The 26,263-nt window shown below is 44.2% G+C and overlaps 1 protein-coding gene across 16 annotated transcripts in view; it reads right to left on the bottom strand.

Moving 5' to 3' along the window:
* The window catches only part of LOC126491964 (protocadherin gamma-C4), a 182,201-nt gene that overhangs the window by 99,554 nt on the left and 56,384 nt on the right, over positions 1 to 26,263 (bottom strand). The window contains exon 2 of one of the 16 annotated variants that reach the window (XM_050128005.1): positions 8,430 to 8,939. The exons of 10 other annotated variants lie outside the window; for them this stretch is intronic. In XM_050128005.1, the coding sequence (XP_049983962.1) occupies positions 8,430 to 8,939 (510 nt within the window). Of the gene's footprint in view, positions 1 to 2,958; positions 5,648 to 8,429; positions 11,335 to 21,169; positions 23,773 to 26,263 lie in introns of those variants that run through there. 5 more of the 16 variants (XM_050127995.1, XM_050128000.1, XM_050128004.1 and 2 more) reach the window with 5 other exon arrangements.

Raw genomic sequence — 26,263 nt, 5'->3', positions numbered from 1 at the left:
GTTCAACGGTTTTTCAGCAACAGCCTCAAATTCCAGAACACACACCGGCTTCTTCCCGCAAATCTGCTCCCTGTCCAGCCTGCTGCTCACTAGCAACTCCCCGCTGGTTGCGCTCACGCTGAAGTAAGGCTTCTCGGAACTGATACGCAGCTTTCGCGTCGGTAGTTCCTGGACACTGAAGCCCAGGTCCTTGGCGAGGTTCCCCACTACCGAGCCGGTGGGCATTTCCTCGGGGATCTTGTAGCGGATCTGCTCAGAGAGCGCGGTGCAGAACAAAGGCAGCAGGAAAGGAAGGAGCATTGGCCGCCTCGGTACCCGGCGCCCCTCGGCAGCGCCCTCCCACATTCTTCTGGTTCCCCTTTGCTCGCTCACCAACCTGGAGACGCCGGGTTACGAGGAAGCTCCGTGCTGCGGATATTCCTGGCTCCAAATGTCTTTGATGCCAGTTCTAGTTCACGAAACGATTCTTCTTTTGCTTGGAAGATGCGGAAAGGCGGAGAAAGGGCTCTTCGGAAAGCGCTCTGCGACTGCGCAAGTTATGGAGCTCCAGGCTCTCCAGACTGGCCAACAGCGGCGCCCAGAGTCAACAGTAGGAAACTGCAGCCTCTGCTGTTTTAAAGTTTTTTTTTCTTTTTTTTTTAAACTAATAATACAATTGTTCCTAACTAAATAAGTCATATTTTAATGTTCAAATATTGAACAACAGATGTTAAACACCTCGTTCATATATCTTTTTATTCTTTCAATATTGTTGGAAATACCACATGGTTTTTATACAAACCTACATATGTTGGTCCGTTCTTTGGTCACTGCATTCACTGTGCTTTTATCTAAAGCAAAGCGTTACCCTTTTGAGTGAGAATTTAATAACTAATGTGAAATTAGTCTTACACTCAGATTCTATTATATTATTATTGTCACAAATTTATTTCTTGTTGGCTGTTGTGTTGAAACTACTCTCACTCCTCTTTTGTTTATTTCTATAATTCTTTCAATATTTCTAAGTAATCAATGCTGTTTCATAATGTTTGGAAATATCAGTACTGTTGCAAATTATTATTAATTTTATGGTTGGGCAGATCTGTCCCATACCTCAGATGTCCTTTCTTCCTGGAAATGTCAATATTCTCTTTATAAAAACAAAGAGAATCTTCATTACTTCTTTAGGAGATACTCATTTGAGAAGACGGTCTTAGTGATGTAGCCCAGATATAGTACAGCCTGCTAAGTTCCTCCTTTTCCTATTTCCAAATTATGTAGTTTCTATCCTACTTTTTATTTTACATTAATTCATTCTAAGAATTACTGGGGAAATTATTAGCTATTTTCAAAACAATATTTTACTTGTGTTGCAAATATTATTTGCAAAATATTGCAAATATTATTCCTTTACCCATGCACTATACTATTATAATGTAATGACTTTGAAATTGGAGAAATTGAACTTATAGTAGGCCCAACACATAAAGTTACTGAATATAATGATATTTGGTTTAACTTTATATTCCATTAATTAATTAGTTTTTTAAGTGATGGAAATCAAAGCAATACTTTGCACACACTAGACAAGAGACAACTTTCTTTACTCCTAACAAAATAACAAAGTGCTAATTATGTAGTTGTCTCGTCAAATGAATGTGCGCCCAGATGTTACAGAGAGCATGAAGTTAATTTCTACTCCAGGGTATATGTAACATAGGCTGGAACACTGCACAGTCCTTGGGAAAGATCCTTCTCAACAATCACAAAGGCTTTGTCTTGTCACCATTTTTGACTGGTGACAAACTAGGAGTTAGCTTTATTCAAATGCTACGAGAAGGAACACAGTTAATGTGTATAGTTTAGTTGAAATGTTTTTTTTCTCTGAAATTGGTAACTTATTGGAATATCATCTCACATTTCAGATGGATGTGGAGCCTAAAATGCTCAGGTAAGTCAGTCTGTGAAACAGATCCTTCAGTATCTTAGGAACACTTCTTCTCTTCCTTTCTTAATTTTGCTTTATCAAGACAGCATTTCTTTGTGTAGCAGGCCTGGCTGTCCTGGAACTTGTCTTGTAGACCAGGCTGGTCTCAGACTCACAGAGATGCACCTGCTTTTGCCTCATGAGTGTTGGGATTAATCGCATGTGCCACCCCCTCCCCAGCCGAAAGTTTAAGTTTAGATTTTGTTAGTTTTCCTTTGGAGGGAGATTAATCACTAGTTGAGGGTTTAGATTCCATATTTCCATTGGTACAGACCCGGAAAGGTTTATATACGCATCCACTCAACATTCATGCACAGGTTTCACCCTTGCCAAGTTCTGTATTGTAAAATGTGCTTGTGGTTTGAGTTTGATGAACGCTGATGAAGAAAGCAGGCCTCAAAAGATGCTTAAAGTCGAGAAATCTTGCAGCGCCTACTTGTAGACTAATATAACGGTGACATATTTGATGATTACTGAGGTAACGACTAAGGATCTGGACACACAAATTACTTTTCTGTAGTACGAACTTAGAACAAACACGTGCGCAAGTAGAAAACTGTGTGTGGTAGATGATTAGTGAAAGAACAATGGGATGTTTAAAGGTTGAACAATGTCTTGTCTAAGCTTTTGGAATGGGTCTTTTTGGTGTTTTCAGACAGAGTCTCACATAACCCATGCTAACCTTGAACTTAATAAAATACTGGCGGATGAACTTGAACTTTTGATCCTCCTGCCATCACCAACCCTACCCGTGGGCTAGGATTACAAGCATGTGCTACCCTGCACAGTCTGTGTGATGCTGTGGATCAAACTTAGGGTTTGGGCAAGTTAGGCAAGCACTCTGATAACTAACACAACTCCCTTGAAAACAGTCTTTTCAGTACCCTATGACTCTTAAGTGTTCAGTTTGACATTGCCATCATTTAAATGCACACACAAGTCTTAGCAAGCATATCTCAAAATTCCTATGAGAGCCAGAGAAGCTAACTTACCAGAGCACACGCGTCTTCGTCCTTACTCTCATGGAAATCTATGGATGCTAGTAAGGAATCAGTTTTCTCACTGCTTTCTTGGTTAATGAGCATGTCTGCATAGTTGGGCTGAGGAAAGATAATGTGGCTTGTCTGGGAGCCTGAAGTGAGGGAGACTTCATGAGAATAGGTTTGCAGAAAAGCTTGTACCCCGTCGATGCCCACAAAATGTGAGGGAGGTGCAGGGGGCAATCCGCCTCTGGAACTCTGGAACTTGCGAGACTTCTGCCAGCGTTGAAGCCTGAGTGCTAGGAGGACAATGACAAAGACAAGGAAGACGCAGGAGACAACAGCCACTGCCACCACCAAGTGGAGGGTGAGATCAGAATCCTCTGGGGCCCCAGGGGTCCTAATGCTGCTCAAGTCAGCCAACACTTCAGGGATACTGTTAGCCACGGCCACAGTGAGCGTTACAGTGGCGGAGAGTGGAGGCTGGCCGTGGTCCTGCACAGCCATCACCAGGCTCTGTTTGAGAGCATCTCTGTCCAGCAGGACCCTGGCTGTGCGCACCTCCCCCGTGTGCAGCCCCACGGAGAAGAGCCCAGGTTCGCTGGCCTTGAGCAGGCGGTAGGATAGCCAGGCGTTCTGTCCTGAGTCTCTGTCCACTGCCACCACCTTGGTCACAAGGTATCCAGGCTCTGCAGAGCGAGGTGCTAGTTCCACACCAGTGGAGCCATCTGTGGGGAGGCCCGGGTATAGAATCTCAGGAACATTGTCATTCTGATCCAATACAAACAAGTGCAATGACACTTTGCTGCTGAGTGGTGGGTTTCCGCTGTCACTGGCAATAACCCAAAACTGCAAGTCTTGAATCTTCTCAAAGTCAAAAGATTGCAGTGCATACAGGACGCCAGTGTCTGAGTTGATGGAGATGTAAGAGGCCAGAGGTGCTCCCTGTATGGTGTCCTCAGATACAGAGTAAGTGACCTGCGCATTTTCCTGGCTGTCAGGGTCATGTGCAGTCAAGGAGAAGATGGAGGCACCTCTCAGGTTGTTCTCTGGGATGTAGGCCGTGTAGGATGTATGGGGAAAACAAGGAGGGTTGTCATTAGTGTCTGCCACAATCAGGGCAATGCAAGTTTCAGTAGACAGAGGTGGGGCTCCTAGATCTGAAGCTATCACCGTGATATTGTAGACAGAGACTTTTTCTCGGTCCAGATACTTCCATGTCACCAATCTATAATAATTATCTATTGACTTTTCTAATTTAAAAGGCAAGTTCTCGTGTGTGGAACAGACAACTTGACCTTTCTTTCCAGAGTCTCGGTCATGCACATTCAAGAAGGCGATTACTGTACCAGGAAGAGAATTTTCCAGCACTGGGTTAAACAAGGATGTAATGTTCACTTCCGGCCGATTGTCGTTTACATCTTCTACCATAATTATCATTTTGTTTCTCCCTTTTAGTTCCCCTTCATCTTCTGCCTGTATTTCCATTTCATATAATGAACATTCTTCATAGTCCAGAGTTTTCGCTACTGATATTTCCCCGGTGATTTCATGAAGATGGAATAACAGGGACTGTTTGTCATTAATTTTCTGGAATTTATATGTCACTTTCCCATTGGCACCCTCATCCGGGTCGCTAGCTCTCACTGTAAGCAGCAAGGTGCCCGGGGTCACGTTCTCAAGGACTTTCACGCGGTAAAGCGGTTGGTCGAAAACAGGGGCATTGTCGTTTGTATCCAACACTGTGATCTGGATGAGCGCTGTGCTGGAGCGGCGCGGGTCGCCACCATCAGAGGCAGTGAGGACCAGGCGGTGAATGGGCTCTTCCTCTCGGTCCAAGGTGCGCTCCAGCACCAGCTCTGGGTTTATAGCCCCGTGGTCTCCTCTTTGCATATCCAGAGAGAAGTGTTGGTTGGGGCTGAGCTGGTAACTCTGGAGGGAGTTTAGGCCCACATCTGGATCAACTGCTTTTGGGAGTGGGTACCGTGCTCCGGGGGCAGCGATTTCATTAATTTTCACTTCCAGATCTTCAACATGGAATTTCGGATTATTATCATTAATATCAGTTATTTCGATTTCTACCCCAAAGAGTTTTCCTTTGTCCTCAACTAGGATGTTAATATTTACAAGACAGGGCGCGCTCTGGGCGCACAGCTCCTCCCTATCTATTCTGCCCGCGGTGACCAAGCTGCCGCTCCGCGGGTTTAGAGAAAAAAGCTGCGACCTACCTCTGGAGACGATTCGGACCCCGCGCTCCGCCAGCTCGCGGGGCTCCAGCCCCAGGTCCTTGGAGACGTTACCCACGACCGTGCCTTTGTCGGTCTCTTCTGGAACCGAGTAGCGAATCTGTCCTACCCCGATCTGGCACAGTGTCCCCATCAGCGTACACAATAGGACCAGCCCGCTTTGCCGGTGTTGATTTTTGGAAGCAGCCATTGTTCATTCGCACAAGAATCCTTCCAGTCGTCACTGGGCGTAGGCGGTTGGGTTTTTGGTAGCGGTGATGGGAACAGTAATCTTACGGAAAGCTGGAGAGCCACAAACCTAGGGACGGAATTTCACCGCAGTTCCGCAGTTGGACTCTGGAATCTGCCAGTCTGATTTTGTCAGCGCTGAGAATCTGATGGCTTTTCGGGTGCATTTCTCTCCCAGAAGGTGAACAGCGGCGCTTAGAGTCCTAAAGTGTTACTGCACTCAGACGCAGTTTCTTAAGCTTTTATTAGGCGCTTTTCATTACTTTAATTTTAAATTTGTTTCTAATTATTTATTTCAGAAGAAAGTGCAAACGTGTGTGTGATAAAGTGTGATTATGTTAATTATTTGGTCTGAGGATTAACATTACATCAAATGGCGGTTTACATTCACTCCTAGAAGAAAACAGGGCAGTTTTATTTCCCGTTGTTGCCCAGCTTTGTGAGAAAGTTTTCAATACATACGGTTTAATTAAGAACCCTAATTTCAGACTAGAAAAGATCCTTTAAAGATGATTATTCGGAGATTGTTTTATCTGGTTTAAACTAACCGTTGTAGTAGCTTTCCACAGAGTTGATGCTTTTACAATTCCTTTCTAAATGTTATTTAATTACACACCGATAAGTTTTTATATTAAGGTTGTGAAATTTTAACAGGACAAATACTTTTACAATTCAAGTTGTTTTTTTTTAAATCAGAGATTATACTGGTTTGTTATTTTATTTAAATCATGGATTTCTTCCTAGTTGATAGATACTTGAAAGGAACAGATAAAGACACAATTAAAAGCAAAACTCTATGGATAGTTTTTTTGAGACAGGGTCTAACTATGTAGCCCTGGCTGTCCTCGAACTCACTCTGTAGACCAGGCTGGTTTCAAACTCTCAGAGCTCCATCTACATCTGACTCCAGGTGCTGGGATTAAAAGTGTGTACCACCAAGCCTGGCAATAGTTACATTTTAAATGAGATAACTGTTTAAGGGACACACACACACACACACACACACACACACACATGGTTAGCTACACTACTACAGCTTTCACCCACAGAATGACAAAGAGTGAGGAACACATAACTACCACAAGAAGCCAAACAGTAAATGCCACTACAAAAACGCTTTCCATCGATAGTTTGAAGTGGTCAGTAACTGAAGCCGGTGCTATAGACTGCCCAGCAGGAATGACACAAGGTACTATGACTTTTTGTATATATTATTTTTTATATGCACATCAGATTTGAAAGTTTTGCTAAAATTTTGAAAACTTCAAGACTACCTTTCTCCTAGAGATGGTCTAAAATTGTAGAAGGCCTCTACATATTTTGGTGTAGGAGAACAATGAAAAGACAGAATTTTCTGCTAGAGTTCATCCAGATGGCTCAGCAGACAGAAGCACTTGCCTTCCAAACCTTGAGACGTGAGTTTTATCCTTGGAAGCCATATAAAAGGTAGAAGGAAAGAATGAAATTTACAACGTTGTCCTCTGACCTGCATGTCTACCCCCATATTATTTACAAACAATACTAGTAATAATTTTTAAAATTGCATGTTGGAGTGTGTTGGGGAGAAACAGAGCAAAAGCATTGTTCATCTCTTCTCCAATGGGGGAGCCTACTGAATGAGCTTCAGTACAAAGAAACTCTCAAAAACCTACACTTCCAGCAATAACAGCCTGCTTTTGACCTTCTGGGTTTTGGGCTGTTTGTTTAGATAGGGTCTCACATAGTCCAGGCTAGCCCTGCCTTCATTTACCAAATTCTGGCATTGTATATAATATAGTATTAAACCTTTTGATCTTCTGATGAATACCAAACCTTCCACTAAGTAACTGTCCACACATAACATATTGCATAAAATTATGTCCAAGGGGCCATGGACATAAAGCTAAGCTTAAGAGATCTTATTTTGGAAGTCTTTGGTGGGAAAGGGATTAATCACATGAAACAAACAGATTATAGAAACTAGAACAGATACATCAGTAGAAAATACTTTTTTCTTTAAGGATCATTTCAGTGACTTTTTGTGTGTATGGAATTTTCTTTGCATGTAAGTCTGTGTCACTTTCATGTCTTTCACCCTTGGAGACCAGAAGAGGGCGTCATATCTCACGTAACTGGAGTTACAGACAGTTGTGAAGCACCATATGGGTTCTGGGATTTGAACCTAGGTCCTCTGAAAGAGCAGCCAGTGTTCTTAACTGCTGAGTCTCAATGACTTTTGCTCGTTTGTTTTGGTTTTTCTAGACCGAGTTTCTCTGTGTAGCCCTGGCAGTACTGTAACTCTCAGTTGGCCTCAAACCCAGAGATCCATCTGCCTCTGCTTCCCAAGTGCTGGGATTAAAGACATGAGCCACCACACCCAGCTCCAGGACTGCTTTTATAATTAAAGTATGTTTAAGCTACAAGTATTCATCTTATATTGTATTAAGCAAAAGGAAGAAAATTCATGGAGAACTCTCACTAAATTCTAGGGAGAGTCAGTAAATTTTCACATTGTAGGTAAGACCACTTTCTGATCATTTGAGTTTGGTACGCCATACCTATAAGGCACAGAAGTGCTCATACTTTATTCTTTGAAGAATTAGATGATCACTGTTCAGGATTATTTATCTGTTAAATGTATTATTTATCTATTAAATGTATTTGGTTTTGTTGGCATGTGTGTCTGTGCCCTGTGTGTGCCTGGTACCCTCAGAGTCCAGAAGAGGGAGTCTGATCCCTTGGAACTGGATTTACAGAAAATTGTCAGCTGCGATGCACCTGCGATGCAGCCATTGCTCTTAACTGCCGAGTCTCTCTCCAGCCCCCATGAGCACTTTTTAACCCACTAAACTTTTCATGGTGGTCTTAGGGACTGAGTCAGCACACTAGGCAGGTGCTCTAACACTGAACCACACCACCAACTCTTCACCAGCATTGCCCTAAGAACTGACTTTATCTGAAAAGTATGTATTTCCTGAGAATAAGGCCAAGTGAGTAGAAAGGAGTATATTATACTCGCAGGAAACTCACCTGATGGGACGCTGACTCACTGGAATTACAAAGTGGAAACAAGGCTCCCGCTGAATCTCCAAAAAGTATATCTTGTCCTGAATTCAACTGATCATTACATGTTAGGGCATTAAACTCTGCCTTCCCCGTGGGAGCAGTACACAGGTTGTAGGAATACGACAAAGTCCCGTCGCTGTAGTTGGGGGGAACCATAACTTCTGACTGAAAGCAGCCCCAGACAGAGGAGCTGGAAGAGTGTCGCAGTCGAAGTGCGATGGCTAGAATCACAGCCAGGAGGAAAAGCACAGAAATCAAGGCCAAGGCCACCACCAAGTAGAACTGCAGCTCGGATTGAGGGTCAGGAGGCAGTGGGTCATCTCTGAGGTCTGGCAGGACCTCCTGCAGGCTGTCAGCGAAGATCAGGTGGAGCGTTGCTGTAGCCGAGAGCGGTGGCTGCCCACCATCACGCACAGCGACCAGAAGGCGCTGTCGCGCAGAGTCTCTGTCACCCAAGGCGCGCGCTGTGCGCACCTCGCCAGTGCGCAGCCCCAGGCTGAAGAGTCCGGGATCACTGGCCTGCAGCACGTGGTACGACAACCAGGCATTGTGTCCGGAATCGGCGTCCACCGCAACCACTTTGGTGATCAGATATCCGGGCTCGGCAGCACGAGGTACCATGTCAAAGAGCGCAGAGCCGTCGAGCTCCAGCGTGGGGTACAGCACGCGCGGAGCGTTGTCGTTGAGGTCGCCCACCAGTATGCGCATGCTCACGTTGGCGCTGAGCGCGGGCGAGCCCTGGTCGCGGGCCTGCAATGTCAGCTGGAAGGAGCGGAGCTGCTCGTGGTCGAAGGCGCGCTGCGCGAACACCACTCCGCTCTGTGCGTTTACAGTCACGTATGACCACAGCGATTTAGGTTCCAGGTCGCTGGCTATGATGGAGTAGGAAACATCGCCATTGGGCCCTAAATCCGGGTCAGAGGCGCTAACTTGAGCGATGGAGGCTCCAGGTGGATTGTTCTCTGCTACATGGACCAGGTATGAAACCTTTGTGAAAACTGGAGCTTTATCGTTCACGTCCCCAATGTGCAAGATGACGCTAGCGCTGGAAGAGAGGGGCGGCTCACCCTTGTCGGTGGCTCTGATAGTAATGTTGTATTCTGGGTTCTGCTCGCGGTCTAGAACCCCGTCTGTCACTAATGTATATGTGTTTCTTGAGGAAGTGAGTATTTTAAATGGAACACCGCCTACTAGTTTGCAGATAACGTCTCCATTGCGTCCAGAATCTTTGTCTTGGGTTTTAAGCAGAGCGATGTGTGTTCCTGGCTCAGCGTCCTCCATTACGAGATCCGGTAGAGACTGGAACAACACTTCTGGGACATGGTCATTTTCATCCAGGACTTCTATCTCTACCGTACATTGTGCAATCATTCCCCCACCATCCCTTGCTTCCAAAACAAGGGAATATTCTTTGACTTCTTCGAAGTCTAATGTATCCAGAGTAGTAATTTCCCCGGTGTTAGAATCCAGGTTAAACTGTGTGATCTGGCCAGCTTCGCTAAAAGAATACGTGATCTGGGAATAGACACCCTCGTCCTGATCGGTGGCAGCCACCCTAAGCACGGTGGTTCCCGGGTGCACGTTTTCTGGCAGGCTCACCCTGTATATATCTTGGCTGAACACTGGAGGGTTATCATTGGCGTCAGTCACTAGGACTTGTATCTGTGCAGTGCCGTTGAGGGGTGGATGCCCAAAGTCCAAAGCAGTCAAGGTCAAGTGGTAGGATTTCTGCTTTTCCCGGTCTAGAGGTGTCTTCAGTATCATTTCAGGGTATTTACTACCGTCTGACTTCTCTTTATTCACCAGTGAAAAATGATCGTTGGGACTCAGCTGGTAATTCTGCAGAGAATTGGTTCCAATGTCTGCATCATGGGCTGATCCTAAGATAAATCGTGTCCCTGGTTTTGTGGACTCACTTATTTGCAATTCAAAGGATGTGTGCGTGAATTTTGGCACGTGGTCATTAATGTCCTCAAGCTCCACGCTCACGTGATAAAATTTCAACGGGTTTTCAGCAACAGCCTCAAATTCCAGAACACACATCGGCTTCTTCCCGCAAATCTGCTCCCTGTCCAGCCTGCTGCTCACTAGCAACTCCCCGCTGGTTGCGCTCACTCTGAAGTAAGGCTTCTTGGAACTGATACGCAGCTTTCGCGTCGGTAGTTCCTGGACACTGAAGCCCAGGTCCTTGGCGAGGTTCCCCACTACCGAGCCGGTGGGCATTTCCTCGGGGATCTTGTAGCGGATCTGCTCAGAGAGCGCGGTGCAGAACAAAGGCAGCAGGAAAGGAAGGAGCATTGGCCGCCTCGGTACCCGGCGCCTTTCGGCAGCGCCCTCCCACATTCTTCTGGTTCCCTTTTGCTCGCTCACCAACCTGGAGACGCCGGGTTACGAGGAAGCTCCGTGCTGCGGATATTCCTGGCTCCAAATGTCTTTGATGCCAGTTCTAGTTCACGAAACGATTCTTCTTTTGCTTGGAAGATGCGGTATAAAAGGATAAGGCGGAGAAAGGGCTCTTCGGAAAGCGCTCTGCGGCTGCGCGAGAAGTGGTGCTTCTGGCTCTCTAGACTGGCCAACAGCGGCACCCAAAGTCCACAGTAGGAAACTGCAACCTCTGTTGTTTGGCGTTTTTTAGTAATTTCCATACATTAAATAACGTTCAACATCTATTATCAGAAATGCTTTTTCGCAAAAATTTCCAGGATTATCTCTACAGGCATAATATCTGTTGACATAAGTGTGCTTAAATCTTTAATACTCCACTAGTGAGCCAAACATGACTGTAACAAGTCTTGGCCTAAATAATCTCAGGGAGCAATAACATTGTATATTTATTGAGCAGCAATATGGTGGTATAAATTTCCTTCTTTTTTTTTTAAATCCCAAATGTTTTTAGGCATATCCAGTCTGATTTACTTCATACTTAATTTTCTGAGAGTGTCAGTCTCTTCTTCTCCTTCTCCTTCTTCTCTTTCTCCTCTCCTTCCTCCTCCTCCTCCTCCTCCTCCTCCTCCTCTTCTTCTTCTTCTTCTTCCTCCTCCTCCTCCTTCTCTTCCTTCTTCTGCTTCCTTTATTATTCCCCTCCTCCCCTTTCTTCTTTAGAAACAGGGTCTACCTACATAGAGTGGCTGTCCTGGAAGTATGTCCACCAGGCTGATGTTGAATTACAGAGATTCACCTGCTTCTGCCTCCCAAATGCTGGGATTAAAGGTGTGCACCGCCATGTCTGGATGAAGTTAGTTTTGATCCAGGTGCAATTCATACTCATCATTCAACTCATTTAATTTTGCAAAAACACTTTGAACAATTGCCTCACAGTACTGATATGTGATTTTCACTTCCACTACCTCCGGTAAAGAAACGATACAGGCTGAACTGTTAGGCACCCCATTTCCCATTGCAGTTATTCTCACTACAAACCATAACATCAACACTCAAATCACCGAGGGAACAATGGTTTACTTTGTGATGCTCAGGAACTAAAGACTATAGAACTCCAGTACTGGTCCCTTCTTATGCACTTGCTTTATATTTCAAGATAACTTCAGAATTGAGGGGGAACCTCCCTGGAGAGCATGCTTTCAATAGCTCCCTGAGTTTAGTGATGACTTCTTCTCTTTGTTTAAAAATGTATTTGAGAATCTAATACATATTGATTATATCTGGAAACCCTATTTACAACAGTATGCCTTTCTTCACAAAATGTAATATTGTAATATTCTCACTAATTGGTCACACAAGAGAACACCACAGAAGTGAAATATTCTCTTATGCTACTAAGTGCTTGCTCATATGGAAAATACCAAAACATACAGCAGTGCAATAAAAACATTCTGTGAAAGAAGATGGAAGTAGTCAGTCCCCAAACTTACTAATTTCTAGTCTTTTGTCCCCCAGCAGAGGAGATAAGTGAAAGTGAATATGGCGTGGGGTTTGAGAGCATGAGGGGTGATTTCATAGGACCAGCTTTCCCAGTGTCTCCACAGACACTTCAGCTGGAGTTCCACCGAAAGAATACATTAGTGTGTGAAGAATGCACACATAACCAAAAGAGTTACGACACTTGAAGAGATACTGGGGGTTGAGAATGAAGAAGAAGCTGGCCTAGAGGTCTTGTTTCTGTCTCCCGAAGGTTGCAATCAAGCAAAACCACCACACCTACCTTGGAATGCCACCTTATTTGACAAATTTAATCTATTTTGACCAATTAATTTTTTTTTGGATTTTTGAGATATAGTTTCTCTGTGTAGCCATGGCTAACTTGGAACTCACTCTGTAGTCCAGGTTGGCCTCAAACTCACAGAGATTTGCCTGCCTCTGCCTCCCGAGTGCTTGAGTTAAAGGTATGTGACCATTGCCCAGCATGACCAATTAATTTTATTGTGTTATTAGATACCATGTCTATTTTTATACAGATGTTAGTGATGCTTGTTTTATTCTTTTATGTGAACTGTGTGTGGTGTGTGCGTGGTGTGTGTGTGTGGTGTGTGTGAACTGTGTGTGAAATGTGTGTGTATTGTGTGTGTGGTGTGTGTGTGAACTGTGTGTGTGTGGTGTGTGTGTGAACTGTGTGTGTGTATTGTGTGTGTGTGGTGTGTGTGTGAACTGTGTGTGTGTGAACTGTGTGTGTGTGTGAACTGTGTGTGTGTGAACTGTGTGTGTGTGAACTGTGTGTGTGTGTGTGTGTGTGTGTGTGTGAAGGCCAGAGGTGAATGTCAGGCATTGTTCCTCAGGAGCCATCTAACATGTTTTGAGTCAGGGTCTCTCACTGGGACCTGGGCCTCACCAGTTAGTTTAGGCTGGCGGGACTAATCCCAGAGATCTGCCTGTCTCTGCCTCCCCAGCACTGGGATCAGAAGTGCACCACCATGCCTGTATCTTGCGCATGAGTCCTGAGAATTGAACTTGGGTATTCATGCTTGTGCAGGAAGCTTTCACTGGCTAAGGTATCTCCCCAGCTTGACACATTTCATCTTTGAGGCATCCATCTAATATTCTGTGAGATGAGTATGCTCTACATAGCTGAGCAAGTAATCACGGTTTTTATGGTCACTGTGTTGAATTACATGGAGATAGAAGCAAAGCAGAGAAATGCTTCAGGTTGAAAAGATCATTAACACTTTTTTTTAATAGATTTGAATTCTAAGAAGAATCCCAAGAAGGTAGCCAAAGAGAAAGACTCAACAATTCATTTCATTTAGATAATATCTGAGTTAAGAACACTAGGGGGAAGCAGGTAGACAGCACAAAAACATGTTAGTTTACTCAGGCACATTCTTATTCACAGGGTTTAATTAAAAGAGATCCACAACCTATGTGCTTCTTGCTAAAGTACAACTACTGAAATAAAATGGTAACCTTTTCTGATATATTTTAATGGTTTTTATCTTCATTTTTCAAGTGTTTGTCTTTGAAAAATGATAGAGACAGTTGGTGCAAAATTTAATTCTTGTGGAAATAAAGATAAAGGCAGATGGGCCTTTGGAGATGACTCATGGATAAATTGCTAGACTTGAAAGTGTGCGAATCACAGTTTGGATCCCCAGAACCCACATAAGTGCCAGGTAGTCACGGTGGCCCACGTGTGATCCCAGAGCACAAGAGACGGAGACAGGAAATCTCAGAGCAAGCTGACTTGCCACATTAGTCAAATTGCCCAGCTCTGGGTTTAAATAGGAGACCCTCCCTCTATAGACAGGGTGGAAAGCAATAGACGATGACACCTGATGTCACGAGAATACTGCATACACACAGGCCCACAGAAAAATCAAAGACATGAACTCACCTGCGCACTTGGAGTTTCACCCTTACACTCCTGAAAATCTATGGATGTTAACAAAGAATCACTTTTCTCACAGCTGGCTTGGCTGATGAGAGTATCCACTTAGTTGGGCTGAGGGAAGATAATGTGGCTCTTTCGAGAGTCTGCGGTGAGTGAAACCTCATGGGAATATGTTTGCAGGAAAGCCTGAACCCCATCCAAACCTACAAAGTGCGAGGCAGGCACATCTTCCAGTCCACCACCTGAAGCCGGCAGCCTGTGTGACTTGTGCCAACGCCACAGCCTGAGAGCCAATAGCACTGTGACAAAGACAAGGAAAACACAGGAAACAGTGGCCACTGCCACCACCAGGTAGAGAGTGATGTCCGAATCATCAGGTTCGCTGGGGGTCCTGATGCTGCCCAGGTCTGCCAAAACATCAGGAATGCTGTTGGCCACAGCCACTGTGAGCGTCACAGTGGCTGAGAGTGGGGGCTGGCCATGGTCCTGGACAGCTACCACAAGGCTCTGTTTAAGAGCATCTCTGTCCAGAAGGGCCCTTGCTGTGCGCACCTCACCTGTGTGTAGCCCCACTGAGAAAAGCCCTGGCTCACTGGCTTTAAGCAGCCGGTAGGACATCCAAGCATTTGGGCCCGAGTCTTTATCCACAGCCACCACCTTGGTCACTAGGTATCCAGGTTCTGCAGAGCGGGGAGCCAGCTCCACTCCTGTGGAACCATCAGTGGGGAGGGCAGGGTACAGGATCTCAGGGGCATTGTCGTTCTGGTCCAGCACAAAGAGGTTCAATGACACATTACTGCTGAGAGGCGGGTCCCCACTGTCACGTGCAGTCACTCTTAGTTGTAGGTTCCGAAACTGCTCATAGTCGAAGGATCCAAGTGCATATAGGACACCAGTGTCAGAGTTGATGGAGATATAGGAAGACACTGGGGTCCCCTGGATGGTGTCCTCAGCTAAAGCATAGGTGACTTGGGCATTCTTGTCACTGTCGGGGTCTTGTGCCGTCACTGAGAAGATGGAGGCGCCTCTGGGATTGTTCTCAGGGATGTGGATGGAGTAAGAGGAAGCAGAGAAGGTGGGTGGGTTGTCATTGGTGTCTGACACATGAATGGATATGTGACTTTCTGTGGACAGAGGAGGAATTCCGCCATCTGTGGCTTTCAGTGTGATGTTGTACATAGACATCTTTTCGCGGTCCAGGTTTTGGGCAGTGACCAACCTGTAATAATTATCAATCGATCGCTCTAATTTAAAAGGCAGCTTTTCTGAGAAGGAGCAGCTCACCTCACCATTCTTTCCTGAATCTTTGTCTTGGAGGTAGAAAAGAGCGACCACTGTCCCAGGTGGTGTATCTTCAGGGACCGGACTGCTCACAGACGTGACAGTCACTTCTGGGGCATTATCATTCACGTCTAAAATCGTGATCAGTACTTTCGCTTTGGCCAGACTACCAGCACCATCTTGAGCCTGAACTTCCAGTTCATAGAAGCTGGATTCTTCATAATCCAGACCTTTTAAAGTCGACAATTCTCCTGTGGTGGAGCTCAGGTGGAATATTTGTACAAGTTCTGGAGTTATTTTCCGGAAAGAATATGTCACTTCCCCATAGACTCCCTCATCCAAGTCGACAGCATTTACTGTGAGAAGTCTTGTGCCTACTGGCACGTTCTCAGGGACCGTCACTTGATAGCGGGGCAGAGAGAAGACTGGCGTGTGATCGTTCACATCCACCACTGTCACGCGGATGCTGGCGGTGCCAGATCGGGGTGGGTCTCCGCCATCATAGGCCGTGAGGACCAGGTGGTGAAACCCCTCTTCTTCCCGATCAAGAGCCTTCTCTAGCACCAGTTCCGGGTACTTAGTTCCATCATCTCCACTTTGCACAACCAGGGAGAAGTGGCGATTGGGACTGAGCTGGTATTTCTGGAGGGAGTTCGTGCCCACGTCGGAATCTGTAGCCTCAGTTAGTGGAAACCGCACCCCAGGAACTGCATTCTCCATGATTTTTACGTTTATTTCTTCCGTTAAGAATCTGGGGGCATTGTCATTAACATCCATTATTTCCACCTCTATAGGGTAAAGATTCATTTTGTCTTCTACCAAAATGTTAAAGCTTATGAGACACTGCGGGCTCTGGGCGCACAGCTCCTCCCGGTCTATCCTCCCCGCGGTGACCAAGCTGCCGCTCCGCGAGTTCAGAGAGAAAAGCTGGGTCTTACCTTTGGAGACGATGCGGACTCCGCGCTCCGCCAATTCCCGAGGCTGCAGTCCCAGGTCTTTGGTGATATTTCCCACAAAAGAACCTTTGTCTGTCTCTTCAGACACTGAGTAGTGAATCTTTTCTGCCCGGGCTTTCCAACCGGTCCCCAGAAGGATGGAGAGCAGCAGTAATCCTCTATAGTCCGCGCCCCTCTGCCCAGTCGCCATTGCTGTCCTGCGGATCTGGCTCAGACCCTGAGAGGTCTCGGAATGTGCCTCAGGACCCAGTTGTGTCCTCCTGGACCCCCAGGGTGCGGAAGAGAAGCAGGGAATCCAGCTGATTAGAGGGTTGAGCTTGGCGCAGCTCGGAGGAGGGCTAGTACCAGTCTGCCCTTTGTGCTGTAAACTCGGTGGTTCTGAGCGGCACCATCTTCTCCCGGTTGGTGAACAGCGGCACGCAGAGTCCTTTTTAAGTTACTGCACCATCTTGAAGCAAAATGAACAGAAAGCTGTTTACTTCTTCAAAACTTCTGTTTATTGAAGTTTCTTCACTCCGGACACTACGAATATACTTTAAAGATGTATTTTAAGGTATGGACTATTTGATAAATCCAAATGCTTTAAAAAACATCTTCTCACGGAGCAACTTTGAAGTTACGTTCTTGGGCACCAATTCACATTTTAGTTAGAGAAAATTAGGCTTTTGTAGGCAAACATGTAAACGTTATTTAAGTCTGTATGGTAATTCTACACTGCAAATATATCTTTATAGACTGTGTTACCTTCTCTGTTGAATTTTCTGTTGGTGAACCATTTGTTTGGAGCTCTGTTCGGTTTATTTCTCCCTAAAAATGTAGATATTTTACAATGGACTCTCTCTGCTGGTTTATTCTTTCCCCTTGACAACTGCCACTTCGACAGCTGTTTGATCAGAAACGATGATATATGCAGATGACAAAACAGCCAGGTGATCTTGTGGATTTGTTTCCATGAGGATTCAGAACTCAATACATGGTCAAACTCTCTGACAGCTTAGCTTGGTGCTAATTATTTGCATGGTAAGTTGATCTAAAGTTCCTTTAGTTCCTGATTTCCTGATGTTCCATAGTTAGTTGACCAGCTCCCGTGAATAAATGGCTATGGTGAGGGTAGAAGCTGATGGATTTTTCTACAGTGAAATGCTTTATTTGTTCAAATTATATGGCTACAGGATGCTCAAGTGAAAGACTGAAATAAACCAGCGATTTGCTCATCAAGCCCAGTTAGCTTTGGTAGTGCTGATAGTCAAGATGCATTTTAAAATCACTCAAAATTGATGATAGTACAATAGCTCTGGTCCTCTCAGAGCTTTTAACACAACCATATTTTTGTAGGAGGCTATTTTTATTTTATTTTATTTTTGAGACAGGGTTTCTGTGTGTAGCTTTGGAGTCTGTCCTGGAATTTTCTCTGTAGACCAGACTGGCCTTGAACTCAAAGAGAACTGCCTGCCTCTGCTTCCCAGCGTGCTGGGATCAAAGGTGTGCACCACCACCGTTCAGCTATAGGAGGCTACTTAATTCACATGGCTAATACATAATATATGGATTGTTTAAAATTAGTATTGAATTAAAACAAAACCAAAGAACCATATTACCAATGTTCAAACAAACCTTTCAAAACAAAATTTGAAAACTCATGACTGGAAAGAAAAACTTCCATAATAACTACAAACATATAAATGGCACATTATCGACTTAGGAAAACATGTATTACTCCCATCTTCTTATTTAAAAGCATAAACTAGTCAGGTATGGTGGTAGTCTAGCATTTGGGAGGTGGAGGCAAGAGGATCTCAAGTTTACGGCCAGGATGGTCAGACAGGGAGTTCTAGACTGCACTGTGTTGCACAACAAGATCATGTCTAAAAACCTGTTAGTTTTGGTTTTCTTCTTCTCTCTTTTCCTCTTTTCTTGCCCATTTTTCTTTCCTTTTTCCTCTTTCCTCACTTTGTTCCTCCCTCCTCCCTCCCCCAGTGTTTAAACCAAGGGCATCAGAAGGGCAAGGCGAGCTCATTGTTACTTAGCTTTGTATGTTGAGGACTGACTCAGGAGCTTTGTGCACAGCCGGCAAGTCCTGGACCAAAGAGCTGTCTGCCAGCCTCTTAATCTATCTTTATTATTACTGTCAGCATCAGGTTACATAGGAGAGTCCCATTCATTTTCAATTATATATTTCTAAGCTTGTTTTTATTCCACGTGCACATTGAGGAGTATGAGTAGCCAGCCCGTTCCACTGTCAGATCACGGAATCTTCTAACAGGATTGGGAAAAATTTAATCTTTCAGCAACTCTGAAAATTATTGAATCTTCTGAATTTTAGCAATCCCTTGGCTATCAATTTTACCCCCTCCACCTTAGGGCAGCTTCTCACTGTGAAGCACAGGCTAGCTTCAGACTTCTGCTTCAGTCCCCTAAGGTCTGCACCACACCTACTGGGTCGTCAGCTGCTTACTTCTGAGGAGGGCCAATCTGAGACTCTCCCACCTCAGTGGGGGTCCCTTTCTTGTTATTCCTGTTAGAGTAACTTTGACAATTAAGAAGGTATCATTTTTGTTTAATTAGGCTTGGTAATCCATAACATTATCTGTATCTTCGACCATAAAGAATAAAACCAACTCCTCTAAATAATAACCCTCATTTCCTTCAAATCCTTAGACACAGAGTTCCTACGTGTTAAACTCTAGTTCCTGTGTGTCAGAAGCTTATTTTCTTTAAATGCTAAATTATGCAAATTTTCACTAGTATCCATTAAATTCATTAAATCCATTAAATCTTCATCCTCCAATTCACCAGTCAGGCTATATTTTTAGAGGTATTTCTTTTAAGTGATTTTGTATTAAAACTCATTTTCATTACTAATTTTTATCAAGTACCCAATACACATATGTCATTGTAGTTAATTTAACAATACAGCAATTATAATGATAGTGATGTCAACAAACACTTGTTTACTGTACTACTTTATTGCTGAAAAGAGATTCCACAAAGTTGTTTTATTTCATCTTTCAGAATTGTGTGAGGAGGTAGATAAAGCAAGTTTTAAGAAGTTTAGTATCAACTGGAAGACCATAGAGATTTTCATTGGCTTAAAAGAGTGACAAATGGTTCCAGGCATATTATTCCATTGTTTTAAATCCCAAAGATTAGGCAGTCCCCTCCAGAGGCATCAGTGATTTTTAAAATTTAATTCATAAGGAGTAAAAAAGCTTGTTTCTCTGCTACCATTGCAGTGGCAGCAGCCAAGACGAAGTCCAGTGCATTTGTGACCTCTGACCGAAGCAAGACCCATAAAGGGCATTTCAACACACCTTCCAGCACTTGGAAGGTTATGTGTTTTCCTTTTTTGAAAGAACTGAGACAAACACGTGATATCCAATCTATGTCCTTGTGAAAGGATGACACTATAAAGGACGGCAGACCAGCAAAGCTACTCAGTTTAAACATAATCTATATTGAACACGGGTAGCAGGAAAATACTAATGGCAAAATGGCCCGTTAGGCATTTACCCCAGCAATCAGTCAACATTAGACAAATGTCACAAAAGGATACTGGAACAGAAAGTCAACCCTCACCAAATAGGACAGGAAAAGGGTAGATATGGGAAGAAATAACCAAAACGCAAAGATTGAGAATGTGCACATAACTTTCACTAAGAATGGCGAAGTTGGTAGAATGCTTGTCTAGCATGCACTAGGCCCTGGGTTTGGTTCTCAGCACTTGATAAACCAGGTGTGGTAGTGCACACCCCTGAGGCAGAGGCTGGAGGATCAGAAGTTCAAGGTCAGCTAAATGAGGACAGCTTGGGAAACAAAAGACCTTGCCTGAATAAAAGGAAAATTACTCTCATGTGGTGAATCACCATTTTGGAAAACATCTGCAATTATTATGTAATATTGAGGGAAAATGAAAAACTAAGATCTTAACTGTACATAGTAGAAGCTTTAATTCCAGTTTCCAGATTTGAATAGAAATTGCCTAACTGTCCTATAACAGGAAAAAAATCCCTTGGAAATGAGATATATAAAATCAAAGCTACAGAAAAAAGGAGTAAACAAATACAGAGTATGAAATGAAGTAAGTTTTTTTCCTATGATAATCAAGAAAGAGACAGAGCTCTGCTGATAGAAATGGAAAACACCAGAGTTATATTGCGGGTTTTCATTGCTGTGACAAAAACATCCCAAGAAACTAACTTGAAAGGGAGAGAGACTTGTTTTTGACTCACAGGTTCAGAGTTTTGTTCACTGTACTCTTGCACTGTTGCTCTGAGGATGTGGTGAGACGGAATATCACAGTAGGAGCGTGGTATAACAAGGCTCTTCGCCTTGTGGCATCAGTAAACACAACTCCAGGGGAATAATATACCCTTCAAGGTTGTGTCTCCAAGCAACCAACATCCTCCTACTGGAATCCACCCTCCAGAGCTTCTATCGCTTACCAATAGTCCACCCACTTATCAACCTATCTATGAATCGATCCACTGATGATGTCAGAATCCTTACAATACAACACCTGTCCTAAAGATCGCCTCTCATTGGAGATGAAGCCTTGGATCTCTTGGAGACAGTTCATATGCAAACAATGGCAAATATGATTCATTGCAAAGGAGAAAAGACTTATCACTGTTCAAAGAGAACGTTACAATTTACTATATATTTTTTAATAAAAGCAATAACCTTACCTGTTCAAGAGAGTCTTCCTCTTTGCAAAAAGCTGAGTCTTCCTGTATCAATAAAGGTTCATTTTTCTCACAGCCCTCCTGACTGATGAGTGTGTGGGCATAGTTGGGCTGGGGAAAGATCAGATGACTCTTCCTCGAGTCTGCTGTGAGGGAGACCTCATGGGAATAGGTCTGCAGAAAAGCCTGTACCCCATCAATACCCACAAAGTGTGAAGTGGACATATTTGATACACCTTTCCTTGTGGCCTTCAGGAGTCTTGACTTATGCCAGCGCCACAGCCTAAGCACCAGAAGCCCCATAACAAAAGCAAGGAAGATGCAAGAGACGGTGGCCACTGCCACCACCAGATAGACTGTAAGGCTTGAATCATCAGACTTTTGTGGAAGATCAAGGCTTCCCAAGTCAGCCAGGATGTCAGGAATGCTGCTGGCCACAGCCACAGTGAGTGTGACAGTGGCCGAGAGAGGAGGCTGGCCGTGGTCCTGCACAGACACCACCAGGTTCTGCTTCAGAGCATCTCTGTCCAGCAGGGCCCGGGCAGTGCGAACCTCGCCTGTGTGCAGCCCCACTGAGAAGAGCCCTGGCTCGCTGGCCTTGATCAGGCGGTAGGACAGCCAGGCGTTCTGTCCTGAGTCTTTGTCCACTGCCACCACCTTGGTCACTAGGTACCCAGGCTCTGCAGAGCGAGGAGCCAATTCCACACCAGTAGAGCCATCAGTGGGGAGGGCAGGGTACAGGATCTCAGGCACATTGTCATTCTGGTCCAGCACAAACAAGTTTAGTGACACGTTGCTGCTGAGTGGGGGTTTCCCTCTGTCGCTCGCTGACACCAGTAGATTGAGTTCTTTAAACTGTTCATAGTCAAAGGAACTCAGTGCATACAGGACACCAGTGTTGGAGTTGATGGAGAGGAGGGAGGAGAGAGGTGGACCCTGGAGGGTTTCTTTCAGAGAGTAGATAATTTCGGCATTCTCTCCACTGTCAGGGTCCACTGCGTTCAAAGAGAATATGGAGATGCCTTTAGGGTTATTCTCAGGGACATAAACAGAGTAGGACGGATGGGAGAAAACTGGTGGGTTGTCATTAATGTCCGCCACATCCAAGGAGATGAACCTCGCTGTAGACAGAGGTGGTGTTCCTCTGTCCGTGGCTGTCACAGTGATGTTATATGAGGACACCTGTTCCCGATCCAGTTCTGTCTTTGTCACTAGTCGAAAATAATTGTCCAGCGATTCTTCCAGTTTAAATGGGAGACTTTCTGAGATAGAGCACGTTACCAGGCCATTCTGTTCAGAGTCTTTATCATAAACTTGAAAAAGAGCAATTACTGTCCCCGGAGGTGCGTTTTCAGCAACTGCTCTGCTACCAGATGTTACGACCACTTCCGGTGCATTGTCGTTCACATCCAAGACAGTTATTAAGACTTTGGCTCTGTCTTGAAGACCCGGCTGATCCCGCGCTTCAACATCCAGCTCATAAAATTTTGAATCCTCATAGTCTAGAGTTTCAGAAGTGGAAATTTCTCCAGTTAGACGATCCAAGCAGAAAATCTGAGAGATCTCGTCTGTGATCTTCACAAAGGAATATGCTATTTCTGCGTGGACGCCTTCGTCCTGGTCGGTGGCATTAACTGTTAAGACTCGGGTACCCACTGGCAGATTTTCAGGAACACTCACACGATAGACAGGTTGAGTAAAGACTGGAGCATTGTCATTCACATCTACAACAGTTACCAGAATGCGTGCCATGCCTGTTCGGACAGGCTCACCACCATCCATGGCAGTAAGGACCAGATGGTGAACCGCTTCTCCCTCTCTGTCCAGGGTACGCTCCAACACCAGCTCCGGGTACTTGGGCCCATGGACTTGGCTTTGCACACGTACTGAGAAGTGATTATTATCGCTCAGCTTGAAGCTCTGAATGGAGTTCACTCCCACATCAGGGTCATAGACACCCATTAATAGAAAACGAGAGGATGGAGCTGCATTTTCGAGAATTTTCACTTCCAAATCTTCCTTTAAGAATCGCGGTGCATTGTCATTAATGTCTACTATTTCCACTTCCACAGGATAAAGATTTAGTTTATCCTCCACAAGGATGTTAAAGCTCACGAGACAGGGCGCGCTCTGGGCGCACAGCTCCTCCCGGTCTATCCTGCCAGCGGTGACCAAGCTGCCGCTTCGCGGGTTCAGGGAGAAAAGCTGCGACCTACCTCTGGAGACGATGCGGACCCCGCGCTCTGCCAGCTCGCGGGGCTCCAGCCCCAGGTCCTTGGCGATGCTGCCCACGAAGGAGCCTTTGTCCAGCTCCTCAGGAATAGAGTAGCGGATCTGCCCAGCTTCGGAACTCCACAACCACCACAGGAGATTGAAAAGCAGGAGCAGCTCACAGCAGGGCGGGCGCCTCTGCAGGGCCGCCATGACTAGCTTGTTAAAGACTTCCCAGCGATTACTGGTAGGACGAACAGCTCCACCCCACTTTGTAAAGCACAAATTAGAGGTGAAGTTCCTTAAATGAACAGAGACCAATTGAGAAACATTTCAGGTAAGAATTCCCGCACAGCAAACAGGACACAACCCGGTTTCTACGGATTTTCTTGCTCGGGTTAGGGAACAGCGACACTTAGAGTCTTAACTTCATATTGCATCCATTTGTGAAGCTGGTAGAGGATTTTATTTCTGTTAAATTTGCAGTTATGACATTTATATTTATCTCCATTAGAGAGTGAATGAAACATAAGATTAATATGCTCAATTTCAAGTGATCTTAAGTGTTTCCTGAAAAATGCTCACTTTTTTAAAATGGAAATATTTCTTAGAATCTTGTAGGTTAGAAATGGTATCACACTTTTCTAGAAGTCTTGAATCATCACCTGCATTTGTCCATTGTTAGTAAGGTCACTGTTAACCATAAACACATTATGAACGAATCTACTGCAGTGTCGGGAAATAGGAGAGTTGCCATTTTTAGATGTCTTTGTCTATTTAACATTTAAAGAACAGCTGTAAAAAAAGGCTACATTTTGTGTATGCTTTTTTAAAAAAATAAAGAGTAAGTGAAAATCTATAGCTACATAAAACTTTTTATTGTAAAGTCAATACTTTTTTTTGAGACAGAGTTTTTTTTCTGCGTCGTCCTGACAGTCCTGGAATTCACTTCACAGATCAGGCTGGCTTTGAACTCAGAGATCCACCTGCCTTTGCCTCCCAAGTGCTGGGATTAAAAGTGTGCACTACCATTGCCCACCAACACATTTTTATTGAAGGGATTCCACGTGTGATTCCTTCTCTGTCCATCAAGGTCACCGAAGTTCAAGATTTCAGAAAATTCCCTTTCTCAAGAAAGATACTTAATCTAGTTGTGATATCAGTGCAAAATTCTTTTATCTCTCCTTGAATTAAAAACACATACTCATGACAATTAAACCATTGTCTATGGGAGGATCTCTGGCAACTTCTCACTTTAGGAGAAGTGAGTTTTCAAACGATTCTCTTTAGGAACCATTTTAAGGCAGATCTACCTCTCGTGTATTGACTGTTAACAAATTTAGATCATATTCATTCCTATCACTCTCAGAATACTACGCTGTACATGACTATGCCAGTGCTTCATTGAAACAAACATCCATTCACAGGTATTTTTAACACAGACCTCATGTTCAGACCATGTCTCATTATTCATGACATGATCCCTTTGAGTTGTTTTGTGTGTCATATTCCTTCTTGTATGTATCAAATCTCATGCTGACAAGGAGTCTTCAGTTGAAAAAGGGAACTTATTTTTGTATGTCTCCCATAAAACATTTTTAATACATTTATTTATTATATTGTACACAGGATATTTGTGATTGACTGCATGCAAAGTAAGTGGATCATTGAATTGAACGGAGTTCTGTTTAATTCAGAAGATAATGTCTGGGGTTGGGAATGTGGTTTGAATAACAATGGCCTCCATTGGCTCACATATTTGGTTGCTTAAGGAGTGGCACTATTTGAAAGGATTAAGAGGTGTGGCCTTGCTGGAGTAGGTGTGGTCTTGTTTAAGGAAGTATGTCATTAGGGGTGGGTTTTGGGGTTTCAAAAGCCCTAGCCGGTCCCAGAGTCTGTCCGTCTCTTCCTGCTGCCTGTGGATCCTAATGTAGAATCCTTAGCTATTTCTCCAGCACCAAGTCTGCCTGCATGCTGCCATGCTCCCCACCAGAACAAAGGACTAAACCTCTGAAACTGTGACCAAGTCCAATTAAATATTTCATTTATAAGAGTTACCATGGTCATAGTGTCTCATCACAGCAACAGAACAGTGACCAAGACAGGAATATAACCCAGTAGTAGCATGCTTGTTTAGATGTCAAAAGTTTTGAATTTAATGCTAAGCACTACAGCAGGCCTTTTTTGGACTGTCAGCCCCAACATCATGACACAGAGACTTATTATGAAATTATAAAAATTTGGCTTTAGCTTAGGCTTGTTTCTAACCAGCTCATTTAACTTAAATTAACTTACTTATGCTAATCTATATGCTATCATGTGGCTCATGGCATACCTCCCCTCCTGCATATCCTGCTTCCTTTGCTTCTGGCTGGCAACTCTGCCTTTCTTCTTCCCCCAAACCTCTCTGTCCCCCAGAAGTCCTGCCTAATTTCTCCCTGCTAGCTATTGGCCAATCTGACACATTTTCACACAGTGTAAATGAATATTCTGCAACATTTCCCCTTTTCTTCTAAATAAAAAGGAAAAGTTTTAGCACTAACATACAATAACTCCAAATAATAAGAACAATGATCAGATTAGAATTACATTTACAATGTCCAGTACATTTGTATTTGGCAAATTTAGAGCAAATAGTCCATTATCTATCCTCTCTTGATGAGTCCAAAGTTTTGTAGCTAATTTACTTTCTATCATGACTAAGCGAACCTGTGACTTTATCTAGTCTTCAACCCCATCAAAGACTTGAGAAGGATATAACATTACCTGAGTAAACAGGAAATACAGAGCAAACAATTTCCAAAAACTAAGAAATGACAGCAACATCTGGTAGCCTGGGCAGTCACTCCTAGGTTCCTCTGTAATGCTGGAGCATCCATCTTTGGC

This window comes from Alexandromys fortis, unplaced genomic scaffold, assembly GCF_014885135.2.
Source record: "Alexandromys fortis isolate MF-2015 unplaced genomic scaffold, M_Fortis_MF-2015_v1.1 scaffold_283, whole genome shotgun sequence".
NCBI lineage: Eukaryota > Metazoa > Chordata > Mammalia > Rodentia > Cricetidae > Alexandromys > Alexandromys fortis.
This window is presented reverse-complemented; position numbering and strand designations above follow the sequence as displayed.